This window comes from Camelina sativa, chromosome 14, assembly GCF_030686135.1.
Source record: "Camelina sativa cultivar CO46 ecotype springtype chromosome 14, ASM3068613v1".
NCBI classification, from domain to species: Eukaryota; Viridiplantae; Streptophyta; class Magnoliopsida; order Brassicales; family Brassicaceae; genus Camelina; species Camelina sativa.
The window spans coordinates 31,335,719-31,358,512 of record NC_141893.1 but is presented as its reverse complement, the minus strand read 5'-3'; the positions used below and the strand labels follow the sequence as shown (position 1 = coordinate 31,358,512).

The 22,794-nt window shown below is 30.9% G+C and overlaps 2 protein-coding genes and 2 pseudogenes across 2 annotated transcripts; all 4 read left to right on the top strand.

The window, feature by feature from the left end:
- The first annotated feature begins 47 nt into the window (after window positions 1-47).
- Window positions 48-1,037, top strand: LOC104742716 (uncharacterized). The gene has a single exon (XM_010463748.3). The coding sequence runs from the start codon at window positions 182-184 to the stop codon at window positions 806-808; it is 627 nt and encodes a 208-aa protein (XP_010462050.1). The 5' UTR covers window positions 48-181; the 3' UTR covers window positions 809-1,037.
- A 3,722-nt stretch (window positions 1,038-4,759) lies between these two features.
- Window positions 4,760-7,113, top strand: LOC104744085 (jacalin-related lectin 13-like; annotated as a pseudogene).
- A 2,964-nt stretch (window positions 7,114-10,077) lies between these two features.
- LOC104742715 (jacalin-related lectin 12-like) lies at window positions 10,078-12,148 on the top strand (annotated as a pseudogene).
- A 1,599-nt stretch (window positions 12,149-13,747) lies between these two features.
- On the top strand, window positions 13,748-20,387 carry LOC109128744 (Mannose-binding lectin superfamily protein). The gene is made up of 4 exons (XM_019235615.1): window positions 13,748-13,925; window positions 19,433-19,511; window positions 19,955-20,039; window positions 20,136-20,387. The coding sequence occupies exons 1-4, from the start codon at window positions 13,748-13,750 to the stop codon at window positions 20,385-20,387; spliced, it is 594 nt and encodes a 197-aa protein (XP_019091160.1).
- Window positions 20,388-22,794: the final 2,407 nt, after the last annotated feature.

Genomic DNA, 22,794 nt, shown 5'->3' with positions numbered 1-22,794 from the left:
GCTTTGTCTTTAAAATCTTTTTTATAATCTCTTGCACGTTTTAGTACTTCTCTCTCTCTCTCTCTCTCTTTCTTCCTTTATAAACCCTTCACATATCTTCTCCTTAGCTCATAAGTAATCAAACTCCAAAAAAAAAGAGAGATAATAATACAAATCTCTCTTTCTCTTTCTAAAGATCGATATGGATCAGAACGTACCAATAAGCAAGAAGCTATGGAACATCGTACGTTTTCTTTTGTACATGATCCGCAAAGGTGTCTCGAAACACAAACTCATCGCCGACTTTAACGCCACTCTCAAACGGGGCAAGAACCTCATGTTCCACCACCGTCGTCGTGTCCCCGCCGCTTCCACCTCCTCAGACGCTTTAAACGCTGCTTCAGCCACCGCGATATCTCGACAAGAATACGAGTTCAGCTGCAGCAACACTCCGAACTATTCTTTCCCTTTCCCCAATATGGCTTTCATAAAGAAAAAGAGTCATAATAGTCTCTTCACGTGTGGTCAAACGCCTCAGACGCTCGACGACGACTCAGCCGCAGCTAGAGCCGTTCTTGAGCTTCTTAACGGCGTTGGTGACAAAGGAAACGTCACGCCGGGAGATTTAACAGTGGCCTTGTCTCCTTACTTCCCCGGGTTTGGACGGACTCCGTTGGTGAGACCGTTGAGAGTAACGGACTCACCGTTCCCGTTAACGCCGGAAAATGGTGACGTGGGTAACAGACACGTCGACAAAGCGGCTGATGATTTTATAAAAAAGTTTTATAAGAACTTGAGTCAGCAGAAAAAGATGATTGAGTTTAGCTAAATATTTAATCTGAACAGTGTGTTTCTTCATATTTATCTTGTCCCTTAAATATTTTTTTTACTCCTTTTTTTTTTGTCTTTGCTGATTAAATTCCAAAGACGTGTTTGACAAAAAAAAAAAAAAAACAGTTCCAAAGATGTAATATTATTTTTGGGGGGTTTAATTTCGCGTTTCTTAATACAATTGAATATCATGAATAAATAAAAATTACCTTGGGTTTTATTAGTAAGATCTTTGGAAAATATGTAGTGCACTAATGTAAAATTAATTCCAACGAAATGACTAATCTTTTGATCTACAAAATTTCACAACGACACCACAATTAACTTGTTTCAATTAAATTATTATATTCTTTTTCAGCTTATACTTTTCCTCCCTCTAACCAATGAATACTTCAACCTAAAACAAGAGATCTCTCTAGCTTTTTAAATTACTGAAAAGTAGTAACTTAAAAAAATAATTATATAACACTCTAAAGTAAAAATAATAAGGAAATTTGGTATTTAACTGTCGTGACTGGAATAACTTTATTTGATGTATTAGTTATAAAATCTAATGTTTCAGTAAAAACAGATGAATCCAATAATTTTTTTTTAAAAATATAGTCTTTTTTTGGGTAAGGAAATATATAGTTTGATGACATACTACACAATTTTTCATACATATTTTGTTTCTATTAGTGACAATCATCATAATCATACGGAAAAAAACCAGTTATTATAAAAATTTAAGTTCGCTTTTGTATCTGTTTTGTTGTCTCATATATATAATCATGTTGGACATGTATGTGCAATATTCTCCGTATCCGTCCTTTGATTACCTACATTTGTCGTACGGTTTGAATCTTATTAGCGTTTTAATAAATTGCATGTCATCATGACTCCAAAATAGATCCAAGAGGTTACGTTTTATATTTTGCATATCCCTTACTTTATTACATCTATGTAATAATAAAAAAGATGTAAAAAGCTGTCATATCCACCTCCTCGGAGGTTATAATCTCATTCAAAATACCGAATTTTTGTATAGTGATTCAATGATATTACGGTAGTTTAATAAGTGCAGTCTCACTTTACAAAAACATTTACGCACTCAAAACATGCATAGAAAATTATATTGTTGTGAAATATACAACTTTGGTGAAATAAAACACAAAACTTAAAGTAGACATTGCAAGCTGTTTAACTCTTTCCCTAAAGCAAAAGAGAGAAAAGTGCTTTCTTTTCCAACTTTTTTTCTTTAATTTTCTTTTCAATCTTTTAATTTTCTTAATAGTATATTCACAAGTTTGAATTCATAGTCATAGCAATAAGCCAATTACATATCAAAACAACAACTCTACCACTATCAAGAAAAGCTTATATATGGCAGAGTCAATAAAAAACTTCTTTAGTAAGTCACTATTTTCATCTTTTTAGATTCTCAAAATCAAGAATGAAGAGCAAGGTTCTAAGATATTCTTTGCTTAGTTGGGAAATAAAAGTGATTAAGACAAGTAGACAATTATATACATGTGTCTGATAAAAAAAAACTTCCTGTGCATATCCAAAGGAAAGACGGATAGAGAAAATATATATGTTTATGTGGTACGTGAATTATGATATATTGAAACTGTTAACAAAATACGAAAATATCTACAAATTAAAATGTATATCATAAATAGTTATAAATATATTACAGTTATTGAATCTAATGTAATACTTATTGAATCTAATTATTACATTTGTGTATAATATTCTTTCATATAATTAATAACATTTAGTAGATGTATATTGTACATTCTGAAATTGTAACACGCTAGTTGTCACAATTTTTTTTAGTTACATCTATATATACATTTTTGGAGACATTTATAAAATAAATCATGATGTTGGTACTTATTTACAGGTATGCCATTAACATTAAATAATTAATTTAATAAACAAATTAATTCTATTTATATTTGTTTTTTTTTATAGAAACTGAGTGTTTTAAAAGGTAACAAACATAATTATAAATATATACAGATTTTATTTCCTTATTTTATAAGGAAGTGAGTGAAGAGGTATTGTTTTTTTTTAATTTGAAAAAATGATTTGATAAAAAGTGACTTTTAGCCTCACATATTATATTTTACTTTCACGAGTTTCATATAATGAGTTTTTGCGGATTAAAAATCTTTGAACATGTTGTGTGATCCGCCTATCATGGCGGGTTTGGACTATAGAACCAACACTAAAACTATTAGTTTATTTCATATATTATAGATTTGTAGTCATAGTTTGGAAAATTAACTTATAAATTATTTAGTATATGAACTACAAACTATTACACATACTACAACATATTCTTAATATTCCAAAAAATAAAATAAAATTGTTTACGCATAAAAATATACACTAACATACCATATAGGCATATACCTTTGTTTAATTATAGAAAATAAAACTAAGTGTTTTAAAATGTTATATTGTATATAATAACAAATTTAGTGTAATTAGGTTATAAACTATATAAAACGTAAGAAAAAGAAAAAACAATCTAAACAAAATTATAAATTAATTAGATAAAATTTAATTAATTGAGAATTTGAAAACTAAATAAATTAAAAATTATTATTTAAAATACATTAATTTATAATTTAGTTCCGCGGTATACCGTGGGTGAAAATCTAGTTAGGTGCCATTTTTAATGGTTATTAATATTTTTAGTGAAATAACCTTTATAAATTTGAAGAAAGCATGCTTTAAAACTGGTGCATAATATTTTCTAAAAGCTGATCGGTCAGAATATAGATAAATGTTTTTGTTTATGCATATTGTAATCTTTTACGTACTTAATATCGACATAAATTTAGGTTTAGTTATTTTTATTTTTATTTTTTGTTCAAAAAGTTATTTTCTAAAATGGGGTCGATAGCGTATTAATATATTAAGAGCTACCAAAAGTTATTGACCGGAATTAACCTATGGTTTGATTGAACATTTTGGTTGTTAATCGTACAACTTGAACATTTCAAAAGACGCAGTAGCCAATGATTTATGAGGGAACTGCATTAAAGATTGTTACTTGGAGGAGTAGGATGAAGCTTTATTAAATTATTTGGATAATCAGAAAGAAACTAGAGCTCATGTAGCAGCTTTTATTCGGGTAGTGGGCCTTTTTAGGGTTTGATTGAACATGTGTGAGAGGCATACTTCCAAATAAATTATGAGACTCTTGTTGGGTAAGGACATCTTCTTTCTATTGTTTTTTGTGACAATCATCTGCAATTGAGTTACCTTTTAATTCTCCGGATAATTTGATGATTGTTATGTGAGACTAGAGTCTAGTCACTAGACAATGTGTTACTTATAATATAAGTATGAAAGAAGAGAGGCGCCAATCTCATATGAGTTTCCAGCAATAACCAAAACCAGAATTTGAATGGAACGATTATATCATGGGCAGGCACAGCCCATTATATTCTCCAACCCAATATGATCGAACCAAGTCATTGACTTATTATAATAGAGCTAACATGGGATAAATAAATCCAAATACCACCAACATAATATGTACTTCCAGTAATACTAATCTATTTAACATTTTTACGACATGCCTCAAAGAGACAAGTTAACGCACGTTCGTCATTTCTTTATGTAGTAGAATTTTTTTTTTTAATGATTTAATTGATAATTTTCAAAGTTGAGAAGTAAAATTAACATCCGAAATTTAAAAGTTTATGTATTTTTAACGAAATTGCTATACGAGGTATAAAAATACAACTTCTTAATGAACAAATATTTACGTATTTGTTAAACATCTCAAAACTAGTACAACTGAAACATTTCAAAAGTCACAATACTGTTATTAAATACAACTTCTTAATAAACTTCTTAATGTATATATATACAACTTCTTAATGACTCTTTTACAAAATATTTATATGACTCCCGCTAGTTCGATAGTCACTATTTAAATCTATTCGATATGACCCAAAGGCTGGAAGCGGAAGGATACAAGCAGGCGGCAAGCAAATATGACTGGGATGATGGATCCGACCATGATGATGTGACAAAGATATATGTACGAGGTGGTCCGAAAGGCATACAATTTGTCAAGTTCGACTATGTCAAGACTGGACAACTGAAAGATGGATCATTCCATGGTTATTCAGATACAGGTTTCACACAGATGGTATGACTTGGAAATATGCTTTTATTCGTGTTCATGTGATTACTTTGACTTTTTTTTTTTTTTTTTTTTTTTTTTTTTTTTTTTTAATGTTGTCTAACCAATGTTTTTGCCGTTTGAGATAGATCATGAAAAAAATGAACATCTTTTATCTGTTGAGGGTTACTTCGATTGCGGTAATGGCGTAATTTTCCCACTTCAATTCAAAACCAACTTGAAGATCTCTCAAATGATGGGTTATGAATATCATAAACATAAGTTTACGCTAGCAATGGACGGAAAGAAAATCATCGGTTTTCACGGTTTTGGTGATGCTAGCCTCTTAGCTCTTGGAGCATATGTTACTTCGATTACTCCTGCAAGAATGGAAGCCAAAGGGGGCAAAGGAGGAAAGGAATGGGATGATGGAGCTGATTATGAGGCTGTAACAAAGATTCATGCACGAAGTGATCATAAAGGCATAAAAGACATCCTAAAAATGACATCCTAAAGACATTCGATTATGTTGACAAGGATGGACAACCTAAAAATGGAATGTGTTGGGATACAAACAATGTCCCACATCTGAAGATTAGAAAATAAGTTTCTAATATATAAGCCAAGACCAACTCCAATTGGTATGAGGCCTTTTGGGAAGGAGCCCAATAACAAATCCGTGCGGGCTTTGCCATCTCGGCCCAAAGCGGAGAATATCATACTAATGGGTCTTGATTTGGGTTTAGAAAGCCCAACAATTGGTATCAGAGCCTAGGTCGAAAAGTGGACCTAGGGGAGTGGGTGTGGGAGGATTTCTCAAAAAAAAAGATGACATGATTAAGGGTGTCTCAAGAATACTTCAGGAATAAAAGGGGTACCGGAGCCTAGGTACATGGGGTGTCGCTGAAGGGGAGGCCAAAGTATCGTGGTACATAGTTTGAGGGAAGATTTGTTGGGATACAAACAATGTTCTATATCGGAAGATTAGAAAATAAGTTTCTAATATATAAGCCAAGACAAACTCCAATTAGTATGAGACTTTTTGAGAAGAAGCTCGATAAGAAATCCGTGAGGGCTGCACCACTTGGACCCAAGCGGACAATATCATACTAATAGGAGTGTTGACTTGGGCTTGAACAGAACTCATGATTGTACCTCGGGTAAAGGTTACGTACTTGAGCCGGTATGTATGGCCAGGAAAATAAAATTTAAATCTCCCAAGAAATTTTATTCCAAAAATATTTTATTAAATGTTTGTTAATTTAAGGTTTTTACGCCTTTTTTTTTTGTTTTTACTTTGAGATTAACCATCTCGACAAGGAATATCTACTGTCTATTGACGGCTACTATGACGAAACATCCGGTGTCATTCAAGCACTACATTTCAAAACAAACATGAAGACTTCAGAACTCATGGGCTACTATGAAGACGCTGTGAAGTTTAGAATTGGTTGCAATGGTAATAAGATCATTGGGTTTCATGGGTATGCTGAAAATAACCTAAACTCTCTTGGAGCATATTTCACATCACTTCCTCTAACTAAATTGGAATACCAAGATGTTTTCGTGAAAAGGTCAGTGAGAATGGTTCTTCAGGTAACCTTTGGGATGATGGTAGTTTCCAAGGAGTAAGAAAGGTGCACGTTTATTATGATGGATATAGTGTGCGGTGTGTCAGGTTCGATTACGGTAACAGCGACAAAGTTGAATCCCGTGAGCATGGTTTAAAAATTGTTGCTGGGGTACAAGAAGGAGAGATCATAATTCCTCAACTCTATATATTTTAATCTATATATGTTCTTGAATTAAGACTTATACTTCGTAAGCTCTTTCTATTGCGTTTGTCCTGGACTATCCAAATGAAGTTATTACGTCCGTAGACGGGATTTCCACTACCATTAATAATAGAAACATCTTTTGTACTGGAAACATGATGATTAAATCGTTGACTTTCAAAAACATCAAAAGGTAGAACCTCTCCGACATTTGGTAATGTGTTTGGACGATCTTACAGAATTTGTGCTTAAGAGTGAAGGCTGTGCTATTGTTGGGTTCCATGGACGATCTTCTCCTCAGTCTATTTATGCTCTTGGAGCATATATTTTTCTGATCCCTCCCATGATGGGTAAAAACTGGAAGCACAAGGTGATGATGGTGGTTTGGGCGGTGTTTGATCACGTTCTTTGATCTCACATATATCTTGCACTCTACTATGTATATCTCTCTTATGTTTGTTTTGGTTTGTCTTTCCCAATCTCATTTTGATAGACATTTTTTTCTAAGAAATAGTAAAAAATCATGTTTTTTTTCCATAACAACAATTGTGAGATTATATTTCCTAAGTAACACAAAGAGTTTGGTAGGACAGGACCGGTTAAGACTACAAAGCTATAGATAAACTAAAAGGCCTCATTTTTTTAATCCATTATTTGGTTAAATTATTTGAGACATACCTATGTTAGTATGGACCTTTTTTAAAAAAATATTTTTTATCTGTCTGTTTTCAAAAATACCCCTCGTTAAATTTGAAAAGTTTATAAAGTTTTATAATGTTTAGAAGGTATTTCTTGATGATACCTGCTACTTTGGACTTTATTCAAGTGTTTGTAAGATTTTATAAGGGTTTAAAAGGTTTTTATGGTTTTACAAAATTTTTGTAAGGTTTTTATAAAATATTTATACGGTATTTATAAAATTTTATACACATATATATAAAGGTAGTTTGTGTATACTTTATAATGTTTTAAACTTATTTGAGTATATTTGATAAAAAAAAAAAATTAAAATTGGTATTTTTGAAAAGTGGTATGGAAAACAATTTTTGAACTCACATATATTTTTATATTTTCCGGGTGTGTTTTTGATTTGGTACGTCTTCAAAATTTAATAGGAATTATAACACATTCACTATTTGTAATATGAGAAATAGTCACCTTATTGTGTATGTAATGGAGAGTTTGTGAGATAGGTTAATTGAGTGGGTTTGGGAAATAACAAGAAATTGTTTTTTTTTGTTTTTTTTGTCAAGTATATTTTCGATTCATGTTGTTTCCGAACCTAGTAGACACATAAACATCATATTTCCCACAAGCGCAATAACTAAAATCTATAACTACACTATCATGGCGGATAAACAGAATTAGAGACTAATTGATTCAGGTGATTCTTACCAATCCAAGGTGCTTTAACAATTATAATCCATAGATCTTAGGTCACTAATTTAAACCAATCTAATTTTATGGCTCTAATCAAGAAATTAAACCAAATGTGTGTTCTTAGGTCACAAAGCCTATGCAACTTCCCCTCTGGGATCGTAGATCTTCAGTCCGATTCTTCAACTTTCTATTGATATCACCATCATTAATTTGCTTTATTTAACTCATATTTAATACATTTTCCCAGTTCCATTAAACCTAACAAGAACGAATGCAAGTGCAAATGGTCCTATTTATGCATAAATATGAATGCAAATGAATGGAGAGAAAGGTGAAAAATGTCTTAAAACCATCAAAAACACAATATATCACATACTTTTCTCCTCTAGTTCAACATTAAAAAGAAATAATCAAATATATTTTGGATCTATATGTACCTAGTACTTCTAAATGATGTAAATTTTGGTGAATCAAGACGAAATTAATGTCTTGTTTTTATTGTCTCTTTATTAATTACAATCCGAAGCCTAGATTTTTATATACTTAGTGACCAAGTAATACGTAAATCTTAAATAATTAATAAATGTGAGGGCAGATTGTCTTGCTCGCTTTTCAAATCTTTAGTTTCTTAAATGTCTTTTTCTCCGGTTTGGCCAATCAACTATAGAATCATCTTTTAATTTAATGTTTGGTTGAAAATATACATATATATACTCCTTACCTCCCTTTTAGACATGTTACAAGTGCACAAGTTCTTTCTTATTTTCTCTCATTTTCTTCATATTAAATGTAACGGATCAACTTGATTAGATACCCTATATGGGATGGGAAGATATCGACAACTAATTATTGTATCCTTTTACCAAGTCCAAGAAGGCAAGAATACGAGTTATTAATAATTTGTAAATTTTATCCTTCTACCAAGTCCAAGGACGAAAATGCAAGCGTTGACAATTTAAAAGAAAACTAACTAAAATAAAAAATACTGTGCAAGTAGAGTTCCATTATGTAAGCACAATGTGAAGGTTTCTAAACTGTGGATCAAACTTACAATCTCGCAAAACAGTAATCGTGGGAAAGACTTCATTTCGTCTTTTATATAAGATTTTATTTAAGATTTCAAAACAAACTCAATGTTTTAAGATGACTATGCAGTATATTAACTGATATTTTTATATTAATAATGGAATATAACTAATAATTTTATATTAATAATGGAATATAACTAATAATTATATATTAATATTAATTAACAAATAAATTGGTCCACTTACCCCTTTTGTCTATCATACCGTTAATTATATTTAAAATAAAATGTGGAGAAGGATTTACAACATTATGATTCACATATCTGATTCTTGTTAATCGAGTTGACAATCTAACCAAAATATTTGATGTACGAAAAAGGTTATAAAAGGCGGGCATTGGATGGGAGCTAAAATCCATCTTGATCAAGTCAGAAACCTTTTCTTTTCTTTTGAAGTCTAAATCATTTATATCAAATAAAACTATGGTTGACATAGTCCAAATTAGAGTTTCAAAATTCAAATGTAGCAGAGGACTCATTTAACAATTTGCTCCCAATAAAAGACCCAGTTGTATTTTAGTATTTTACAGTTATAAAAGACTCAAAGCCGATGGATGAAAAGTATTTATATATATATATATGTATATAAAAGATCACCGCAGTACTATCTATTCTTCAACGTTCACTACTCCATCATCAGAGGTCAGCTCCCTCTCCCTCTCATATATGCATATATGCATATTTGCTTTTTTTTTTAGTCAATGTTTAAGCCTTAAGTTCTTAGATAGATTTTTATAAACATAATGGGAATTGTTTTAAACAATCTAGACAATGTTTCACTCCAGTTAATTATATATATTATATTATATATATATATATATATATATATATATATATATATATATATATATTCATCTTACCATTTTAAGAGGGACGTACGTCATTTACAAGCTAGATCTTGTTTATATGTATTTCTGCAAATGGTCTTCTTCCTTTACTCTAGATCCTGTTTGTTCCCCGTCTTGAAATGGTTTTATTTTCCTTTTTAATTTCCCAAAATGAAACACAAGTGGGTATTGATGCAAATTTTCAGGTAAGCAACGCAATACAACACCATGTCTGGAGATTCAAATGCGTTTGGAATGATCCAAAGGGAAGGGCCTAAGTGGGATGATGGATGCGACCACGATGATGTGACAAAGATATCTGTGGTAGGTGGTAAATACTGCATACAGTTCATCAAGATTGACTATGTAAAGTCTGGGCAACCGAAAAATGGATCATTCCATGGAGACACGACTAGAGGTTGCATGCTGATGGTATGACTTGGAAAATATGCTAATCAAATTTGTATTCATGAGGATTATTAATATTGATATTTTTTTTTTGTTTTCACCAACTTTTACACAGTTTGAGATTAACAATCTTAAAAATGAATACAACGGATTATCGCAACCCCGGTGGGTCCATTAATGCAATTCAATTCAAAACCAACTTCAGGGTCTCTGATATGATGGGATATACTATTGGAGATAAATTTAAACTGGCAAGCCATGGAAAGCAAATCATTGGGTTTCAGGGGCTTGCTAACGATTGCCTTCAGGATCTTGATGCATATTTCACTTCGATAACTTCTACAAGAATGGAAGCGCAAGGGGGCAAGGGAGGGAAAGAGTGGGATGATGTAGCTGACCACGACAGTGTAACAAAGATTCAAGTACGTACTAATACTAAAGGCATACAATATATCAAATTAAATTATGTCGACAAGGATGGACATCCGGGAAAAGAGCAAATCCATGGTTCTGACACGGGTAAAGGTAACAAGCTAGAACCGGTACGTGTGGAGACGAATATTTAAAAATTAAATTTTATGACTAGAGGGGTTAATGCGTCTTGGTTTTCTATATATTAATGTCAATTATTTATTCCATTTCTGTTGTAGTTTGAGATTAACCATATTGACAAGGAATATCTGCTTTCTATTGACGGTTACTACGACGAAGTTTCTGGTGTGATTCAAGCACTTCAAATCAAAACCAACATAAAGACTTCAGATGTAATGGGAGACGATGAAAAGGGTACAAAGTTCACACTTGAATGCAGCGGCCATGAGATCATTGGGTTTCATGGATTTGCTCAGGATAACCTAAACTCTCTTGGAGCTTATATCACATCCCTTCCTCTAACTAAATTAGAATACATAGGTCATGGAGGTGACATTTGGGATGACGGTACTTTCCAGGGTGTAAAAAAGGCGTGCCTTTATTTTAATGATTGTATTAGGTGTATCGAGTTCGAATACATTAAAGGCGGCAAAGTGGAAACCCGTGTGAACGGGACGAAGATTTTGATGGATGTTTCAAAACAAGAGGTCATAATTAATTCCTAAAGCTATAAATATTGATTGAGATTTGAGCACATATAATTATCTATCTATATGTGTGTTCTTGAACACAGCTTATATGTACAGAAGCTAATTTTGTCGCAGTTTGTACTGGATTATCCAAATGAGTATCTCACGTCTGTGGAGGGGACTTATATAGATCACCCTGACTACTCGCACATAACCTCGTTGACTTTCAAAACATCAAAAGGAAGAACCTCTCAATGAATTGGGAATGAGTCTAATAACAAATTCTTGCTTGAGAGCAAAGGTTGTGCTCTTGTTGGGTTCCATGGACAGTCTTCGAAAAATCGTCTTTATGCTCTAGGAGCATATTCTTTTCCGATGACTCCTCATCCTGAAGTGAAGAAACTAGATACACAAGCTGGTGGTGGAGGAGTTCCTCAAGACGATTGTGGTTCCCATGGTGTTTGATCATCTTCATGTTTGAGCCCGAACGAAACTTCCTCCACCATGCTTTTTCTTGTTTTTTTTTGTTTTGTTTTTTCCTTTGTTTTTATTTTATTTTAATTATCATGTTCTTTGATATCTCTTAATCCTGTACTCTACATACGTATTGGCCCTGTTGTTTGAAGCATCAATCTCAATATCATTTAATAAGAAAACATGTTTTTCGAAAACATTTGATTTCAATTTTTTTACATCAACAATTATGGGGTTATATATATAAAGAATATAACTAATCACATATATCTAGTCTATGAAATGAATTCTTTTACCTGTAGATGTAACAACCATTGGAAACATCGTCAAATCTCCAACGACACATTGGTCACCAATTTAAGTTTGAGTAAGATCCATATTATGCTATCGATACTGCCTCAATTCTAGAACGACACGTCAATTTTGTTGGCATAAAAGAGACTGTACTTATTTAAAATCTAACCAGAAAAAAAAATATGAAAGTAAAAACTAGTCAAAAATATAAGTAAACTAGATTAAGACTCGTGCTAAAGCACGGGTTGAAATTCATTTTTTTTAATTGTAATTTTTATATAAAATATAATTTATGTGATTCTTTTTATTTTTTGTTAGATAAAACATTATGCAATAAAATCATATGCTAAATATGATGGCTTGAAAAAACACATATTTTGTTAGTTTTATATTGTTAATGATTCTAGATAAGTATTCATGCTATAACACTCGTTAAATTTTATTTATACAAAATTTTGTATATTTTATATTTTAAAATAAAATTTTAATATGTTGTATTAGTTTATATATGTGAAGTTATTTCAACAATGTATATTCTACATCATGACTTATATGTTATTATAAAACATAATTTTGTAAATTGGAATTTAAATATTCAAATTTTGACCCGTTATTCAGTAATTTTTTTAATTTTATAGATATTACTTTTAAAGAATAATATTACTAAAGCTTGAATATTTTATAGATTGAACAATTTATATTTGTTTTTAAAAATTCAACTAATAGTATATCCGAGAATAAAACTATTTTTTAATTATAATAAATAATATGATAATTTATTTGTTTCACAAAATATACTCATATATAAAAAATGAGAGGTGAAGTATAATGATAATTAACAAATTAATATGTTAAGTTAGATATCAAAAGATTTTATTTGATGAATAATTTAATAAAAGAAATTAATATGGTAAGTTAGATGATATGATTCTTTAGAATATTCTTTTTAAGATTTTCGGTCTAACCTATTTGTAACCAATTAATCTATCATTAATGTATAACCTATTTGTAACAAACTTATTAAAATTATATAGTCTACAAAACAATGTTGTGTACTTCCGTTTTATTATAAAGGGGATATATAATTCATCAGATTCTTATTTTTCTATTAAATTATAATTCTATTATATAAAAAATGTTTTTCTAAAATAATATTCCGCAGGTTTAAATATAATCTTCCAATGATATATATTTTTGTAAACCAACAATACTAATGACGGTGCATTATAAATTGACTGCCAATGTCTGAGTCTTATATTATTTTGGAAATAAAACCCAATAGTTGACATTTATATAAGCACCAAATGTTTTATATTTTTTTTTCTTTTAAATCCCAAATTTTTTATTTAAACTATCTTCATCCATCAGCTTATGCACCAGTACAAATGTATTTTGTGGTTTCTTTTAATAGTTTGAGATCAACCATAGATATTACATAAGGAGTTTCTGCGGTCTACTATGATGATTCTGGTGTGATTCAAGCACTTTAATTCAAAACCACCATGAAGACTTCGGACCCAATTGAATATGATGAACATGGTACTAAGTTTGCAATTGGATGCAACGGGATGGAGATCACTGGGTTTCATGGGTATGCTGAGGAGAACCTAAACTCTCTTGGAGCTTATTTCAAATCACTTCCTATTACTAAATTACTAGAATACAAAGGGGGTCTGGTAGGTGCCCGTTGGGATGACGGTACTTTCCTGGGAGTAAGAAAGGTCCAATTAGTTTATTATAACAACTATATAAGGTGTATCAGGTTCGAATATTTTGATGGCCGCAAAGTGGAAACCCGTATAATTCTATCCAACGTATTCTTAATTAAAACTCTAAATTTTTCATCCAACGTATATATAAATGTATCTATCTATGTGTGTGGTCATGAACACGACTTATTTGTCCGACATATATTTTGTCGCAGTTTGTGGTGGACTATCCAAATGACTTTCATACATGCGAATGGAAACGAAACATTGATGACGTCTATGAGTTTTAAAACATCAAAAGGGAGAACCTCTCCAACATTTGGAAATGTGTTTGATGTATTTTCTTCATTCTCTTGGAGCATATTCTTTTCCGATGCCTCCTATTGAAGATGATACGAAGAAACTAAATATATTACTATTTAAGTTAGTTTTAGTTCTTCGTATCTAGTAAAATTTAGTATTTTACTAGATAACTAGTTTTAGTTTCTATACTAAATTTTACTATTTGAGTTAGTTTTAGTTTTAGATGATACGAAGAAACTAAATATATTACTATTTAAGTTAGTTTTAGTTTCTATACAAATTTAAGTTAGTTTACTATAATAAAAAGTTAGTTTTAGTTTCTTTGTATATAGTAAAACTAGGAGAGTTTCCTCACAGTGGCGGATCCAGGGACAAAATTAATATGGGGTACAAAATCATATGAAAGGTCAAGTGTTCGATACCCATCAATAGACAATTTTTTCCTTAAATTGAAACCCGTATAGGGCACTCCAACCAAATAAGCTAACAAACTATAATAGGGCACTCCAAACTATAATAGTTAGCTAATCACTTAAAAGACTTTTAGAAAGGTGTATAGGGCACGTGCCCCACCTAGTATACACGTAGATCCGCCCCATGTTTCCTGCACTCTTGTGCGGGCAAAAACTTTTTAAAAAATAATTATTATCTAAATTTTTTTTGTAGTCAAATATATCATTAATTCAGTTTTTTAATATGTTTATACGCGCAAATATATTTTTAAATAATAGTTCAACAAATTTAACAAACCAAAAAGTAATTAATTATAAGATTTAAAAGGATTTCAACAAAAATGTAAATGGAAAAAAAATAACCAAAAGTAAAACTATAATTTAATCTTCAATAATAATGAACGGAAGTAATTTTTTCTAATATACATATAAAGTAACATAGTTAAGGGAGTTACCTGCGAGCATACGTGACCAAATGTTTAAGCTTAACAAACTTGACTTCTAATGTTGTGATTGAGCGCCCTTATATTGATAGTTTAGTATCCAAGTCAAACCTTCATGATTATCTATAGAAATTTAACATTTCTAAAAATAGAATCTCGAAAATTTTTTTTACAAAAGTTTCAATTTTTATTTTCAATTTTTAACAATTTAAATAGGATACAATTATTTAATTTTTGATTTTTTCAAATTTTCGTTAAAAAAACAATAATTCGTTTTTCAAAATTTTTATTTTTAAAAGTGAAAATTTTTGTTTTTTTAAACTTACTTGTTTGTGGAAGCCCTTTTGGCTCAGTGGTTGGTCTAGGGTTCATTAATGCTTCTACATCAGGAGGTCTGAGTTTCGAGCCCCGTATAATGCGATTTATTAATTGTGCAGATTACTGGAGGCAAATTTACAGACGATCTCCAGTGATATGCAATTATCGTTGTTCGCCGTGATTCTACATATACATGAAGATGAGCATAGAGAAGGAAAGTGACCATCAAAAGCATGGCGCAGGAGAGCAAGAGTGTTTGTAGTGAATCTAATAGAGTCGGAAGGAATTGCCCATGGTAGAATCATATGTAATTGTTCTCATAATTTGCAATCAATAATAAATCCAGACGACAAAAAAAAAACTTACTCGTTTTTATTTTCAATATATATACAATTTTAATTGTTTTATTTGTTCATCATCCTAATTATAATTGTCATAACCTTTTGTCTTATTTAGAGTCTTTGTTCCTCATTATGGTGATAGAGTATCCAGACAGAAACATGGTTTTTTCTCGAGATTTGCAGCAATCCTAAGAGATTTTGTCGGGATTACAAAAAATTGTACCATATCTTCAAATTAAATGGATATTTATAGTATATCCCTTGAGATTTTCAGTTCATTCTATCCAAATCAAACAGTCATAATTATCTATAGAAATTTACCATTTTAGAAAATATAAGTTTTCTTGAAACAAATATTTACAATAGATTCTAGTATTTATTTTCCATTTTAAAAAAATAAATAAATGGGATATGAATATTTGATTTCCTTTTTTTTCTTCTAATTTTCGTTTAAAAAAAAATAAAGTGAAACAAATACTCTATAGAAATTTAATATTAGTAAAAACAGGGATATTCTCAAATAAATATTTCAATATATTCTAGTATATATCTTCTATTACTTTTAAATTTAAATGAGAAATAAAATTTAGATTTCTGATTTTTTTAATTAAAAAAAATGGGAAATTTACAATTTATTATATATTATTTATCCATCTAAAACAATTTCAAATAAAAAGTAATTGGAAATTGTAAAAAAAAATCTTCCTAATCTTTCTTAATCTTTTTCTTTCTTGAAAAATCTCTGAGATATGAAATCCTGAATTTAATTCATATTACTTTCTTCTTCTTTCTATCAATTTAAGAGAAAAAAATATGAGTCACAATTATTCTATTATTTTTTTTTAAAAATAAACAGAATTATCATTAAAATTTCATCTTCTTTCTATTTATTCAAGAGGGGTAAATAATTTATTAGGCACAAAGATTATATTACAATTTCAAAAAACAGAACTATAATTTAAATTTATTTGTAAATAGAAAGAAATCCAATTTTTTAGAAAATTACCATAAATTTCCACCATAATTTTCTGCAACTATAACATTAGAAAAAAAATCATTAGCATCAATATTATTTTAAGAAAATAAGGATTCGGGTTAACAAAGTTTAATACCTGAATTTCATTATATTCAATTTTATAGATCTACAATTATGATCATGCATGAATTTACCTGAAAAAGATTATTAGGTTATTTCAAATTACCAAAGAATAAAATAAAATATAGAGAACAACAAAACATACATGTTTATAAAGATGGAGAAATTGCTTGGTCTTCATTTCCAAACAACCACTACAAAAAAAGGAATAAAAAATTAGAATCCGATGAATCATATAAAAGACCAAAATTATAATACAAAATAAATTGGGCAAAAATATTATATTATTATTCAAAAAAACCGAATTATAATTTATTAGGCACACATATTATATTATATTAAAAACAAAATTATAATTTAAATCTATTTGTAAATAGAAAGAAATCTAATTTTTTAGTAAATTACCATTAATTTTCCATGAATATAACCCACCATAGTTTTTCTGCAACTATAACATTAGAAAAAAAAACATTAGCATCAATATTATATTTAAAAATTAAGGATTCAGGTTAACAAAGATTAATACTTGTATTTCATTATATTCAGTTTTGTAGATCTACAGTTATGATCATTCATGAATTTACCTGAAACAAAAAAAAAGATTATGAGTTTATTTCAAATTACCAAAGTATAAAAAAAAAATTTAGAGAACAACACAACATACATATTTCAAAAGGTGGAAAAATTGCTTGATCTTGATTGCCAAACAACCACTACAAAAAGAGGGAAAAAAAATTAGAATCCGATGAATCATATAAAAGACAAAATTATAGTACAAAAATAAATTCGAGAACATGATAATAGTTTAGGGGTTTTTTTACTTGTTTTTGAGTTATGGAGAATGGTTAGGGTATCTATTACAATATTAAACGACCTACGATTTTAGGGTTTTGGCTAAGACGGTGTATTGTTGACAGATTTTTTTTATAGAAGTCCATTTAGATTTTTTGCCATTTTTTTATAATGAATTTTGACTTTTAATTAATATATTTTCGTGATTAATTTTTAAAAATTATCAAAAGGGTATAAAGGTCTAGTTTTGAATCTCATTAATGGCAAATTAGTAATCTTAAGTCTGAGGATGAATGTGGTGCGTTTCTGCAACTTAAATAGGCGAAAAAAGCTTGTCCGAATTTTTTTAAAGGGCAATTTTCATTAAGGGCAATTTTCATTAAGGGCAAAGGAGGTCAATTTTTGTGAGATTGACTGTGAGCTCTTTCGACTATTCTTTTAATATATTAGATATAAGCATACTAAGAAAAACAATTCCCATCCACATGTGAAGATTCAACCTGTTCGAGATTACCCAAAGATTGAAGCGCAAGCTAGGGAGCAAGAACGGCGGCTATAGGTGGGATGACGGATCTGACCATGACGATGTAACAAAAATATATGTACAATATTCTCTTGAAGCCATACACTTCATTAGTTTTGACTATGTCAAAAGTGGATAACCGAGTGATGGATCCTTCTGAAAGTGCAGATTCAGTATCAGATTTTTTAATAAGACAGGATAATGCGAAGAGTAGCAGAGGTCTGAATTGTTGACGTGACATGAGATGCTGATGTGGCGAAAGCTTGCTGGACATGGTGACGAGTCGCTGGATATAGAAAGAAGAGCAAGATGGGGATACTTGAAGATACGTAGAAGATTGAGAAAATATTTTACAAATGGGATAACGAAGTAATATTCTTGGAGATCAAGAATATTTCCTTTTTGTTAGGATGCACAAAAATTTAGTTAGAGATGTTAGGTGCACGTATAAATAGACTAGGGCTAGGCACAAAAAGAGTTATCACTCGTGAGCATAAAGTTGTGAGATTTGTAACCTTTAAACGATCATAAAAAGTTTAGAAGGTGAATGTTGTTTTTTCTCTTTTAGATATACACATGTATTGTGTTAGATAGATAAGAGAGAAAGCTTAGTTTCAAGTCTTGTAAGAAACGAGAGTTTTTATATAAAATTGAATAAGAAACGTTTGCTTGGCGCGTTTCCAAGCGGGTTTATTTGTTGTGTGTCTCTTTATACCCTAACACCTACCATGGTCAATCGTATAATACTTGTACGCAGACAGTATACAATGACCTCAGAAGTTTTACATTTTATTTGCTTATATTGGTGTTCTCGAGCCATTTATTTTCGCTTTCATGCAATGCAGATTTTTTGTTTATGTTCGTGTTGTCGAACCATTTATTTTCGCTTTCATGCAATGGAGGTTGAAAATGTTGTAATCATTTTACCACCAAATTTTGCAGTTTGAGATAAACCATCTAAAAAGTGAACATCTTGAATCTGTTGGGGTCTACTACACAGATGGCAATGGGATTCAAGCAATTCAATTCAAAACCAACTTGAAGATTTCTGAACAAATGGGATATCATGAGGGGGGACACTAAGTTTACACTAGCAGAAGTGGGAATTAAAAAAATATCATTGGGTTTCACGGATCATCTACACTTGAGCGGATCTACTCTCGTGGAGCATATTTCACCTTGATTATTCCTACTAATATGGAAGTTGGAGGATCTCCTTGGGACGATGGCAATAATTTTGAAAGTGTTAGAAAGATATACATTGGGACAGGTGAGATTGGTATTCTTTCCTGTTGGATATGGGCTGCGCCTAATATGCCATTCGGCCCAACAAGACTTGCTAATTGTGATCTCAGCCCGACATAATTGTGGGAAAGTCCATTAACATTTCGCAGAGGGCAATCTCGGGAATTCACAATGAAAACCGTAGATAGCTAGGTCAACAGTCGCTTATAAAAAGAGAAAACATTTATTGGTATCACCATCCTGACTCCAGACATTACCCAGAGAGGAATACTTTGCATTGATTACTGTTATTGCCTTTTGTGTAATTCGTTTCCACTTTTGAGTTCATCATTATTCTGTTTGTGAGTTCTCCTGTGAACTGACGAACTTAATCTTGATTCTTTGTAAGTGATGACCTCAAATTATATCGTTAATAAAAAGACTAGCTCAATTCTTCCCCCAAATCTTTAGTTACTTAGAATTGTCCAAATCCCGGTACAAACATTTTCGTCAAGTTTCTCTATGAAAACGACACTCAGGAGATAGTAGTGGGAGATCATCATGGGAAAAAGAACCTACTTGGACATGATGAGGTGATTTACTACTACTTCACTTTTATTAACTACTTGTCCATTTATGCAAAACTTAATTTTCTTATATAATGATTTTCTTGGTTTTAATTTCTATAGTTTAAGCTGGACTATCCGTGTGAATACCTCACATTAGTGGAAGGTAGTTATGATGTAGTACCTGGAAGTGAAGAATTTGAAGTTATACTCATGCTCAAGTTCACCACCAACATGCGAACTTCTCCATCTTATTTACTCATGATGCCCAACCCAAGCTTCGTGCTCCACAAGGAAGGTCACAAGATCGTTGGGTTCCATGGGAAATCAAGTAACATGCTTCACCAACTTGGCATCCCCATCGGTCACTCTTGATCATATTTATATGACTTAAAACGAAACATCTCTTCCTCTGTTTTGAGTAACTTTGATTCGTTTCTCCTCTGTTTTTACTTTTTATTTCCTTGTGTTTTGATTCTTTTCTCTTTTTTTCGTTTTTTCTTTTTTCGTTCGGAACTATTTACGATCATAGAAATTTGGGAACACAATTTCTAAGCCTTATTCTTTTACACCCATATATTATATTTTAGAGTGCTTAAAATAGCTTGTGACCTCACCCGAGAAATCCTATTAGGCGAATATCCAATTAGGATATTGCTTATTCCTCAAGCTTATCATTTTTATTTATTTGATGTTTTGAATTTTTACACCAACAAACCTTATAGAATATCACCAAAATCAGCAACCTTCCTTGGCTCGTCATCACATCCACTTTACCTATGTCATGCCAGTTCTTGCTTCCATGTCAGCAACTCAGGCGTATGATGTGATGTGACAGTTTCCTGGTTAAAAACAGCACAATGTTTCAGAATCTGAATCTTCAACCGACGAGTCTTTAATCGACCTCATGATCAACTGATGCATTTGTAGAAGTCTTTGCAAATCTTTGGATTTGAACCGGTTCATCTCGGATCCATTTGGTTCGATTTTACTTTGTATATAAGCAATTTTTATACATTTTTTAACCAATCTTTAACAATTAATTCTTGCCACTTTAGTGAAGGATTCTTTACATCTATCCTTTATCTTTATGCATTTTTCTTTTCTTTTCACCATGTTTAGTAGTTAGTATTTTTGTTGGATCATAGGCAATGCTAGATTATGTTAATTTGTCGGATTCGGGTTCGGATCGGGTATTTTCAATCGGGTTCGGGTTAAATTTTTGGGTTCGAATATTTTGCCCAGCCCTAGTCGTCGGCCTTCCCCAACCCCCCATATCGGAATCTTCCTTTATCCGAAGGCGCAAAGTCCAGAGGTAGTAGCACATAATTAATTAAATAAATAAAACATTTCCTAAAATTGAAAAATATACACATTCTTAATATTCCAAAAAACAAATTGTATACACATAAAAATATACACTAACATACCATATAGGCATACACCTCTGTTTAATTCTAGAAAAAAAAACAAATCTAATATTTTATATTCTATCCAATAACAAATTTGATGTAATTACAAATTTTAGGTTATAAATGGTATAAAATGCAAAAAGAAGAAGAAACATTTTAAACAAAATTATAAATTTATTATACAAAAGTTAATTAATTGGGAATTTGAAAACTAAATAAATTTAAAAGTATTATTTAAATACAATAATTTATAATTTAGTACACCACGGGTGAAAACCTAGTTAATTTAGAAAATAAAAATTAGCTAATATTGAAATAAAAGGCGTATCTAACAAGTTACTAGTAGCATACTATCTTTTTGACCTTTTGTATATGAGTATTTGAAAACTTTTTTTTTTAGAACTAATACTTTATTCATGTTTCTACCTTCCATTGGAGGGACATTTTTTTCTGATAGTAGATAGATTAAATGTGAAATAGACTCTGTCTAAACAGTGAAACAAGTAAACATGTGTATCACGAATTTGCAAACTTGTATAAGCTAATTGTACTCAAAAGGGCCTTAATAGTTTCTCTCATTTTATATTTTTTTCATATATAAAAGTCATAAAACTAACTTAAATAGTACTATATTATCGCCCGGAACCGAAGACTTTGTGTAGTCTTTCTTAATAACTATCGAAGGAGTCTTCCTTCTCGTCTTTGAATGTTTTTTAACTTTTTCTTTATCACCACTTCATGTGATTAAAAGTTGCAAATTCAGTAGCAAATATGAGACTTGCGATACTGGTTACTGATTAAAAAGTGGTCGCTAATAAGTCTCATTTCGCGACGTTTAAGCGACTATTTCTGTATTGTCAATTTCTGGTCTTAAAACAGTTGCAATTTACCGACTATATTGTGACGGTTAATAAGAGTCGTAAATATGTGATGGTTTGGCCTCTGCGCTCTATATAGTCGTAAAGAGTTGCAAAATAGTCATAGAAGGGTCACAAAATTAGTGACCAAATTTAGAGTCGCAAAAAATGATCCCAAATCACAGGTTTTTTTTGTAGTGATTGAAGAAGAGACTGTAGATGAACCTGCAGAAAGAGAAGATGTGAGATTAACCAATCGACTTGAAGTGGGTTTTCAAGCTCAAATGCAACTCTGATGGCAATATCAACAAGTACAAGGCTAGATTTGTTGTCAAAGGATATGTGCAACGTTATGGGTTGATTTTGAAGATTTTTTTGCTCTAGTAGCCCGGATAGAGACAATACGGCTTCTTATTAATCTTGCGGCTTTAAACGGATGGGAGATACATCATCCTGATGTATAAACACAACTTTTCTTCATGGTGAACTAAAGGAAATTGTGTATGTCTCTCA